Source organism: Vicia villosa, linkage group LG6 (genome assembly GCF_029867415.1).
Source record: "Vicia villosa cultivar HV-30 ecotype Madison, WI linkage group LG6, Vvil1.0, whole genome shotgun sequence".
Lineage (NCBI taxonomy): Eukaryota > Viridiplantae > Streptophyta > Magnoliopsida > Fabales > Fabaceae > Vicia > Vicia villosa.
Genome location: NC_081185.1, coordinates 142,820,972 through 142,832,488, shown reverse-complemented (window position 1 = coordinate 142,832,488; position 11,517 = coordinate 142,820,972). Strand labels below are relative to the sequence as shown.

The 11,517-nt window shown below is 33.5% G+C and overlaps 1 protein-coding gene across 2 annotated transcripts; it reads left to right on the top strand.

Moving 5' to 3' along the window:
• Positions 1 to 7,567: 7,567 nt before the first annotated feature.
• LOC131612611 (F-box/FBD/LRR-repeat protein At1g13570-like) lies at positions 7,568 to 10,190 on the top strand. 2 transcript variants are annotated; one of them, XM_058884376.1, is made up of 5 exons: positions 7,568 to 7,703; positions 8,052 to 8,500; positions 8,720 to 8,871; positions 9,006 to 9,203; positions 9,278 to 10,190. In XM_058884376.1, the coding sequence occupies exons 2-5, from the start codon at positions 8,059 to 8,061 to the stop codon at positions 9,572 to 9,574; spliced, it is 1,089 nt and encodes a 362-aa protein (XP_058740359.1). In that variant the 5' UTR covers positions 7,568 to 7,703; positions 8,052 to 8,058; the 3' UTR covers positions 9,575 to 10,190. The 2 variants fall into 2 exon arrangements, with proteins under 2 accessions (XP_058740359.1, XP_058740358.1); XM_058884375.1 differs by having other exon boundaries at positions 8,052 to 8,871.
• Positions 10,191 to 11,517: the final 1,327 nt, after the last annotated feature.

Genomic DNA, 11,517 nt, shown 5'->3' with positions numbered 1-11,517 from the left:
AAATAATACAAAGGTAAAACCAAATAGCTAAATAGGCCCCCTACCGGGGGGTGTTCCTGCCCGCGATAATCTAGTAAAAACGTCACCATATGAATTTACCAAACTCATGAGGTTATCCATAATAACAACGATCATCTGCAGGCCTTATTGGTCATCAATACCATATGGAGGCGGCTGCACGTCATCAGCAAGTCCCCTAACATCCGAAGGCACATCATCATTCGTCAAAGTAGGTGGGAGGATGTGAGAGTGTGATACAGTAAGGTATCACTCCATGTAACCATCCTCACACTGCGTAGGATACAAAACCTCAATTGTGCTATGTCTAATGGCACGACCATAACTGATGGTATTACTCTAAAAACACTTGTCAATGCCCGAAGCTGAAACAACAGGAACTGGTCGTGGGATGTCTTAGACATACACATGCTGGCGCAGACACCTCTCAAGTAAGTGTCTAGCCACTAAGGTCCCCCACCGCATATAAACAGAAAATAGAGAAGACTCATCAAAATCACGATGGACTATGTGATTTGTGTAGGGTGTCCAGATGACATCCTCTACTATCAGCGCATGAAGCCTTCTCCTGCGCTCTACAACACCACTTAGATGTGCTTGCATGGTCTTCCATCTCTTTGCCCATGGGGAGCCAATAAGGGCATGCTGCACTCATATGTCACAAATGGTGAGGAAATACTCGTTTGTCCAACATTGATAAAAGAACATATACAAATCAAGAAATGTCATACATAAAAAATTTTAATATACCTGGAATAGACTCAAATAGCTAGAAAATTGTCTGGTGTCAAAGGCAGTCGCAACTCCAAGTGATACATATAGGTTAGTAAATATAGCACACCCAAAAGCCTAACTAGTTTGCTCAAGGCTACTGAACATACACATGTAACGAGCATCAATATAAATATGAGACTTATCCACAAAGATAGTACATGTTACTAGATGTAGCATGTATACACTTGCGGTTTCCTCATACATCTTCCGCTCCTCAAGCTCGGTATACCTATCTCGAAGCTAAGACATATGAAAGTGAGCCCCCTACAAAAATCAAACTCTTATTGCACGACCTTCTTAATAATTCTCAAATTCTGTGTAGTCGCGATACATGCAAGCTCCTAGTTAATAACAGGATCGAAGAAGAATCTACCGACAACAGGGAGATGGAACTAGAAGGATAAATCATCCAAAGTGATAGTCATCTCCCTAAATGGAAGATGGAAGGAAGATGTCTTGTGCCATCGCTCAACAAATGCAGCCAGGAGTGAAGCGTCAACCATGGTGAGTAAGCAATCACCATTAATAGAAGACCAAAATCAACAACAATTTACATGTCCTTGTTAGACATCACAACCTTATAGAAGTTTTTCATCTTTGACCCATGGGATATCACCTTCAGCATGGGATGTTCCTGTGACAAACAAAGTTTAAAAAATTATCAGTTACTTTTAACACATCAATAATAAATAACTTAAAGTTAAACAAAAAATATATATACCTCTCCCTACCATAATTTGTATGCCACATGGTCGACATATTCTATAAGCACTGATCGTTCATTGAGTCCTCCGGGGAACTCTCTGTTAGTATGCATAGAAGGCTTTGTGAAAGTAATACTAGTAGCATCGAAGTTAGCTTTCTCGACCTCAGTAGCAGCATGGATTGCGTCTATCACGGTCTCATCAATAATATGGGTTGCATCTATGTCGGCCACCTTATCAGCAACAGGGTCGCATCTGTCTCTACCACCTCATTAGCAACAGGGGTTGTATCTGTCTCGACCACCTCAGTTAGGTCAATAACAACCTGGCCTTACTCCTCCTTAACATGAGCAGCCTAGACAGCCGACTCATTTGCATCATATTTGGGCTACACATCAGCTCTAACAGTTCGGTGTTGGGTGCAATGAGGTGCGCGGAAGGAATGCTCAACCAAATGTTTCTGGTGAGAATCAGTTGGAACTACTCTTCCCTCCCGTAGTTGCGACGACTCTGCCTCAGATGCCCTAGCACGGGCCATCGTTGCCTCTCTATGTGTGATCCTAAAAGCAATACTCGCGTCTTTTCCCCGAAAGACTTTTGATAAATGCGAAAATTTTGAGTGAGTTTAGAAATATGATTTTAGAGTTGTGAAGGATAATATGGTAAATTCATTCAATGTTTGGAGTGGAAGCGGCAGATATAAGTTGGGGCTGACAGGTTAAATTTTTATGACTTATTATTTTGTTTAAAAAATAATTATTGTAATAATTTATTTTAATGAATTTAAAATATATAATATGGATTCAATTAGAAATTAAATCTACATAAAAAGTTTATAACATTAACAAAAATATATATATTTATACATGAAATACAAATTAATTATAATGACATTTTGTTCAACATGTGCTAAGTTTTTTGTTATAATATTAATAAAGAAATTTATTTTCATAATGATGACTTGGAGGAGATTGTGTAGTGTTTGACGATAGATCTTGATCTTGTTGTGATGTTTTGTCTAAAGTATTCATATTATCAAAATCAAATAAAGAAAATGGTTGATAACTCAAAACATCATTGTCCGCGATTGTGTTGGTGTTTGGCCTAGTTGGTTCAAGTGAAGGGGTATAATATTCATCTTGTGTGGATGTTGTAGTGTGTTGAGAGCAAGAATGGTTAAAGGTGTTTTTGCGATGGGGGTTTGAGTAGTCAAAGTTTGGTTGAGGGATTGAAGTGTGTTGAAGGTGACCAAATTTAGGTTTATTGTCGGGATTTTAGGTAGTAATAGTCTGTTTGAGGGGCTAGGGTGTGAGGAGTTTGTTGTTCAAGATGGGTGGTATAAAATGTTTCTTGTTGAGTGGTTTGAGTGTTGCTTGTGGAATGTTGGAGTATGTTGGCATTTGTAGAATTTTTTGGCCATAAGATTGTTGAGATTGAGTTGGTCGGAGGTATGTGATTAGATATGAGATACTTGAAGAATAAGAAGAAGGTTTGGATGGAAATTGTGATGGATAGACTTGGGGATGTCTCATTTTGCTCCTCGTTCAAATCGAATAAATTTTGATTCCATTACTTGATCATGGATGTCTCATGTTATTTTTTAAGGTGGAGATGATATTTGTTGTTGGAAGCCAAACTGGAGTTTGACCCTATCAGTCTGATGCATTTCAGTTATATGGAATTCATTGGCCAAATTGGTATTTGTTATTCTTGTTGGAAAGCTTCCTTTGACATCCCTATGAAAATAATTGGTCACAATATGAAGGATTTACTCTTTTCCATGACAAGCTTATGTGAAGCAAAAAGAAAGTACACTCAAACAATAGCCGCATTAGAATCAAAATGGACAATGTTGAGAAAGTAAAACGAAAATATGGGATTTGTCGCCTAACTGGCCATTTTGATGTAGGATGGCATTTTTAGCCTTTCAAGTTTGTTTCATGCCCCAAAATAATATTTTAATATTTTTCACAATTTTTTATTTTATTTTTGTTTTGGATTAAAAGTTCATTAGAGTTTTTTTTCTATTTTATTTCTGTTTTGGATTAAAAGCCCTTCAGAGTTTTTTTTTTTTTTTGTATTTAAATGCCTTTGGGTTTTGTCGTCAAGGTTATCTTTTCATATAATAAAATTCAGTATTTTATTCTTTATTTGGTGAACTCTAGAGCTTATCTAACAGGTTTTGCACTTGCAATCATGTGTTTTCATTCTAGGTTTAACAATTGCTAATCCCTAGTGTTTCTATTTGGGTCAGGTGGCATCAAAACATGTTATCTGCTATTTCTTTGTGTAGCTTACTCAGCCATAGGCGATCAACTAATGACTAGAGAAGATCTTAAGGGTATTACTATGGATTTTACTACAACCCTAACTACTTTGACCAAACAAATGACGATTTTAACAACTCAGATGAACAACACCAACAACAACGGGAACAAACAAATAGACAGGAGAAGGGAACCCATTAGGGTTCTGCGGGGTGGAAACAATTGTATTATTATTGTTGAAAATTTGAGTTTTGAAGAAGAAGAACACTATGAGGAAGAGGTTGATCATGGGAATCAATAGAATAACCATTATTGGGTGAAAATATGTACAATGATAGGTCTAGAAGGGGGTTAAATAGATCCTTTCCTAATTAGACATTTACAAATTCAATTTAGGTTCCATGTACGAAATCAAAGATTTTAAGAGGTACAGAAGCAAAACACAAATCAAGAGAGCTTGGAAGCATCTTAATAAATCAATCCATATGAAATGGTATATGATGTCCTATATGTGTTTGATTTCTTGGAATGTAAGTCAATCACAAGGCTACTCAAGTAGCTTTTCAACAAAGTATTTTAAAACACACAACTCATAGATTCTAACAAGACACAATTGAAGTCATGATACTTCAATAAGATTGATACACCACATACCTAAGCGTACACATTAAATCGCTATAAGCAAAGTCGAACTTATGTGGTATACAATCAATGAAAGAAATGCATCAATGCAATAACATGATAATGGGTACTAGAAAAGTAAACAAGGTAAGGGAAAAAGAAAAGATACACAGTGATATATAGTGGTTTTGCTATCGTCCTCGCATTGCCGACTCCACTCTTCAAGTATTGCACACCATTAGAAAATAATCACGATCTTTCACTATTTTGATAAGTTTGATTATAATATTTTGATTACAACGAACTATCATACGATAACTATCCCTATTGATGCAAACACCAAACTGCTAACAAAAAGTCAAGATCACTAAGGATCTTGATCCAACAACCTTGCTACACAATAAATTTTACTCCAAATATTCATATGCGGCAATCAACCTGATTCCACTTATCTTTTGTCTGAGTGATTGTCATAGCCAAGCGTTTATTAGACAACTCCCAACTTTGTTTGCAAGCAATCTTTCTCCAACGATATGACGACTTTTGCTCATTATTCTTTCGTTTTCATCCAATTTGCTCGTAAAAATCACGTTATGATGACTGTCATCAGATTGCAATGATAAAAAAAATAGAAAAAATTTATACCACTTTAAAGAATCCTTAAATCAACCGCTTAACCGATAGTGAAACTAAATTTGTTTCACATAGGTGACATTTCGATGAGCTTTATTTTAATATGACACGACTTTATTTTATTTTCTCATTGTTATTTATCTCTTAACGACACAAACCATAATGCGAAGAGATTTTTGAGTTTTAGAAGAGAGTTAGAAACGATGTTGTTTCACCATGGGAGCTCTTGCTACATTTTCCTCGTGGACTCTTGAATACGATCTTTTCCTCAAGAAAATTGTTGACATTTTTTTTCGTTTATTTTCTTTTTAGGTTTTTTATGGGTTTGAATTTGAGTATTAATGCTTCATGTTTAATTTTTAAGATAAGCTTCATGAATTTTAAATTGAAATTGATTTGAATCTTATTTCAAATGAATTTTAGTATCAATGACTCGTTGTAGTCTAAGGTTGTTTTTCTAAGTTTTTATCTCTATTTGAATGTTGATGTTTTGTGTTTTTTTTTGGGGACAAACCAAATGAGCTCTAAATTGAATCGGATAGATATGCATTTCATTTTCCTTGTGTTGTTTGGTGTTCATACTAGAGACAAGATAACCATTTTAGGATTCTGGTTTAAATTATTTTTTTCAAGTTTTGAATTTACAGGGTTGCAAAAGGCGCAGTGCAATTTTCTCAAAAATATACTATCGAGAAAATATAAGATATATGGTAATTTATCGTCTATGACCCTTAGAAGTTGTTGTGTAAATTCTACGTAAAAAATAGAACATTGTTTCTGTTAAGAGAAAATCTATCTATTTTTGAGATACTTACTATGTTCAGCTTAAAGTTATGTTTGGGAGTTTGGAGGGGAGGGGAGGGGAAGGCTTCCAAAAATAAAATTTAAAAAAAATGTAAGAAAATATTTGATATTTTTTGAAAAAATGAATTTGTTTAGAATGATAAAAGAGTTATTATCACTACTAAATTTTTAATTTTCAAAATAGTATAACAATGTAAAAGATATATCGAAAATTTATGTAACCCCTTCAAAACCCTCCAAAACCCTTCTTCAATACAATTTTTGAGTTCCCCCATTTTATGGGGTTTTTGGTGTTATGAATAAACTCAAACCCTCCAAAACCCTCCTACCCAAAATCTATTTATCCTTTTCACTCAATTCCTCCTATTTTCCAAAGCCCTCCCCTCCCTTCCCCTCCAAACTCCCAAACATAGCCTAAAAGAATATGTAAAGACGCGGGTACTTTTATGGGTTAATCCAGAAAATGACAACTATATTTTGTTGTTGAGAGAGAGAGGATTAAGGGTTCTCCAACCTTGATATATAAAACTGAAACAAGTCCAAAAAAAACAATATTACAAACCAAATACAATCACGATAAAAAAAACACCGGGTCTTTTCTTTACAAAAATCGTAAAAGTTACATAGAATAAGTAATATCACCAAATGAAGATCATCTCCACAACAAAATCTTGATTTTCCACACAATATCATTTATATTCCAAACCTCATTTTTAAAGCAAAAGTCATTTCTGGTCAACCAAATAATCCAACAAATAGCCAACTATAACACCCCCAATTTACCTACTTCATGTGAACATGTGTATCTTAATATTCACCTCTCATTATATCTGCACAATATATATTTTTATTATTATGTTTACATGTTAATTCACCATCTTATTAAATACATTACTATTAAGTATTTTAAGAAAAATATTTGATTATTTTTTAACTAAACATTGAATTTTGTGCTAATATTACCAAAAACAAGTATGACTATGTGTAAAATACCCATAGAATAAACGTTAGTGCAAGTTGGGTATGGAGATTTTTTTCATAACCTAAATATGGCGTAAATACTATAATAATCTATTAAACATAGGTGTTTATTGGTTCGGACAAATTTGAATCCAAACTAAATCATAGTGTTTTGTTCGAACACTTTTTAGTTCGCCCCAAAACTAAACCAAATCAATGAAATCCGATGTTAGTTGGTTCAGACATCGACTTTTCAAAATTCTATCCGCGGACCTGTCTATCCGAACCAACCTTAATTAATCTGTATAATTTATATCATAACTGTTATAGAAACTAGTAAAAAATATTCAACTTCAAAAAGAAAAAATCATTTATAATATCGGACCAGCGAACACCCCTACTAAAGCCCGACTTTTTTTTTTGGTTTATCACCACCGAACCGTGGTTCTCCCTACCAAATCTAGCGTCAATCACCACTGAACCAACGGGTACTAAAACCCTATTTATACTCATATTAAAATAAAACCAATTTAAATGTCATTTAAGCCTACCTTAACATCTTTGTTGCCAAAATTTAATTTAATAGACTAAGTTGATTAACAAAGAAGAACATAAATGTAATTTTTTTATAACAAAATGTAAATTTTATTTACTAAAAGACCAACTTAAAGTTATAAATTAAGTTTAAGAACCACCGGACTGATTGAACTTAATTTTAAATGTTGTTAGCTAATCATTTAAGTAAGTTTGTTTTATAATTTTTTGGGTCAAACTCCTGTATCTATAAAAAGTTTTTAAAATTTAACTAAATAAAAATAGTAAGAGACTCCATCATACAAATGACTCCACCCACTCTCTCACTTTATTGACCTTGTGAACATTTCGGCAATTCCTACAAGCCACCGTCGTCTCACTCTCAACGGTAATGTGTTCATCAAAATCGCTACTCTATCATTCATCTATTATCATCATCATCATCCATTCTTTTGTTTTCATAGCATTCATCTTAATGTTTAAGATTCATAACAGTGATTTATTAGGGCATTTCACTTTCAGATTTATTCAGTTTGAAATCACTCTCAGATCTGATTTTTGTACTATGATATGGTTCCAAGTATTAATTCATTCCCTTTTTGAAATTTGTTCTTTAGTTTGTGAATTTTTGTGAAAAATATTGATTAACAATGCAAATGCTTTACAACTCTATGCAAAAGAGCAAAATAAACATAAAAGATGTTTATATTATTTACAATTCATCTTGAATTCGTAGTTCTGTGATGAGGACTTCGCGGAAGAAGAAGAAGAAGGCCAATACAAATGATCGAATTAGTGACTTACCGAGCAATGTCATTGATGGTATCCTAGCAAACTTGAAAATCCGAGACCTAGTTAGGACTAGTATTTTGTCTAAAAAGTGGAGGTATATGTGGACTTCAGCCCCACATCTTTGTTATGATGATGACTTTTTTGAAAGGTTTCTGCGTCTTCGTGACCCTGACACGGTAGTTTGTAAAATCATCATGGATGTTCTTATGCTCCGCAATGGGCCAGTATGCAAGTTTTCTATTGACGAATCTGGATACTGTGGCTCTTTGTTCTCAATGGAAAATATCAATATGTGGATCCCTTTTATGTCAAAGGATATTAAACATCTCGAGCTTGAGACCTACTGTATTCCTGAAGATGAAAATAAAAAAATGCCGGATATTCTCTTCTCTTGTAAGGAATTGACTTTCCTTAAATTTAGTTCATTTGACTTGTCAGTTCCACCTAATTTCTACGGCTTTAAAAAATTGCTTGAACTTCACTTAGTTATGGTTACATTCGCGTCCAGTGCACTTGAGAGTCTTATTTCTGGTTGTCCGTTTCTTGAAAAACTCAGCCTTGAAGAATGTATTTGTTCTAATTATCTTGTTATAACTTCTCCTTCTCTCAAAGTCTTAGTGCTAGTATTGTACGGCGCAAAGTCAATTTGTCTCAAGGAAGCAAAGAATCTGATCGATTTTACACTCAAGGCATATCGTACTAGAAGTTTGATCAAAAGTTTGCCAAAAATTAAGAAGTTTTCTCTCGGCAAATTGATGCAACAGGTTAGAAAACAACACAAATTGTAGTATTGAATTCTGATCGATTGTCCAATCCAATATTTATAATGAAAGTTGTGTTATTGCTACTTCTAAGCTTTGTAAAGATAATCTCATAAATTTGTTGTTTGTATGTATAGTATCCATATGCTGGTATTCCACCAAATCATGTTATTCCTCCATATGCTGATATTCCTCCCATGCTGCTAACAAGTTCATTCAGCTCTTTAGAGTATTTGAAATTGGAGGACTTCAATTTCAATGATAAAGAAGACATTTTGTATGTTGTCAGTGCTCTCAAAAGTGCTCCTAGGTTGATTGAACTTATTATTAAACAGGTGAACATGAAAACCTATGCTTCTTAGTTTGTTTCTTATTGTTGTATTTTGACTCTTTCATTTTTATATTTCAGAGATTCAGCAAGGTTGATACCACACAAGTGTTTGACCTTTCAAAGGAGTTAAAAAGCCTTAGCTGTTGCCTTAAACTTCAGACAGTGAAAGTCTACACTGGAGATTGCTCTCAGTATGCAATGAGTTTGATAAAGTCCATACTTGCAAATTCACCTTTGTTAAAGATTCTTACTTTTTATTTCTGCAGTTATCATAGATTAGATTCACGTATGTTGTTAAAAATTTCACAAGACTTGTTAATGATGAAACGAGCATCACCAGGAGCACAGGTTAATTTCCTTCACTCTGCTTATTGACACTATTGAATTCTGCCATCCATCATCCCTCGAATCCAACTAACTGCCTTGAAATAAAAACAAGAAAGTTGTATTGAAAAGAAACCAGTGATGGATATTGCAGCTAAACAAGTTAAGATAGGGGAATGAGAGTATTTGGGGATGTGGTCAAGTGGATGTATTGTTTGATGTAATGAACTTGTACTCATGTAGCCATTGTTTATAATAGTTTGTGCGGTGAAGAGGGTGGTTGCACAATAGACTACTTCTTGGATGATGAATCAAGAATGTTTAAATCACAGTTTTCATGTTTTCTTGCCTTCTTGTCTTGTTTCCTTTTCTTTACTTACTAACTCCAATATGTTAGGAGTTAGTTATAATGGTTGAAAGTTAGTTACTTGAGTGCTAAGAAAAATATGTGTATGAGTGGTGCATGGAAGCTTATCATAGAAGTAACTCATTTTGTATATAAGTGTAGCTTACATTCAGTTCATATTCAATGAAAAAGTTTCCGTTTACATGTTTATTTTATAAACTTCACTAATAGAACTTGAATTATGGCCTTCCAACTCTTTTTAATCATTAATTATACTAATTTAAATCAGTGGAGCTATCTTTTTTGGTATAAAACATGTATCTTCTACGGGCATGAGATCCACTTCAAGACCTCCGGTTAAATTGGAAGAGACACTTACTATTTCTACCAGCTCTTGGATCCAGTTGAGTTACTTTTGTCATAAACTTGTTAAACTGAAATAAAATCTACAATATGTTTGCATTAATCAATAGTCATCTTTATTTTTCTTGTTGTAAAAAAATTTAGGTGAGTTAGACTTTTGGGGTTCACCAGATTACTTTTGGGTTCACCAAATTCAAATCATCATTATCCTATTTTACAAACTTAACCGGTAACAATCAAATATAATGACATTAGCAACAGTAAAAAAGTAATTAATATGTAAAAAAGAAAAATATCTAACACTCCTCCTTGAAATATTTCTTGAATACTCCAAGCATTGATCTCATTCTTCAAACTTTTCCTTTGAAAGAGGTTAGGTCATTATATGTGCGATATATTTTTTGAATTGCAAAGTTTTAAACTGACTTTCTTTGACTTATTAGTGAATACTTTTCCTTTGAAAGAGGTTAGGTCATTTATATATGCGATATATTTTTTGAATTGCAAAGCTTTAAACTGACTTTATTTGACTTATTAGCTTCACTAATAGAATGATATTTAACATTAATATGTTTGATTTTTTCATGCTGGGTTCGATTTTTTTCACGATAATATCATATTTATTATCCACCCTCATGACAATAACTTTGCTTTGAATTGACCCACATCTTACAATTTTTTTTTGATTAGTTTGATTATTGCTACTGCGAAGGAAATATACCAGCTTGAACTGATGATTGATTGATGACTTCTTGTTTTTTAACTCCTTGAGAACATATCACTGACAAATCAACTTGAGCTTTTATAAAATCAACTCAAATAATCTTGAACTACAACATGATATTTTGTACATGATCAACCCACAAACCTTTAACAACCACTCAAACTTGTTACACAGATTTATCTTAAAAATCGTAACCCTAATTTTTTTTCTCATTTAACTTACGACCTTCTAATCTTTTATAAATATTACGCAAGATAATCACATTATGAAACAAATTTCTGAATAGTACAAAGTACAACGTGACTCCCAATAATTTTTGACAATTTCTTTGTACACCCCCATAGCGTAAAGACCCTTGTTGGAAACCTCAAAATATCCCTATAATTCGGAGATGCATCTCCGAAATCACCCATTTTCACATTTTCAATAATTTCGGAGATGCATATCCGAAATCAGGTGAACATGAAAACCTATTCGTTTTAGCTTGTTTATTATTGTTGTATTTTAACTCTTTAATTTTTCTACTTTAGAGTCACAACGATAATGATACCTCCCAAGTTA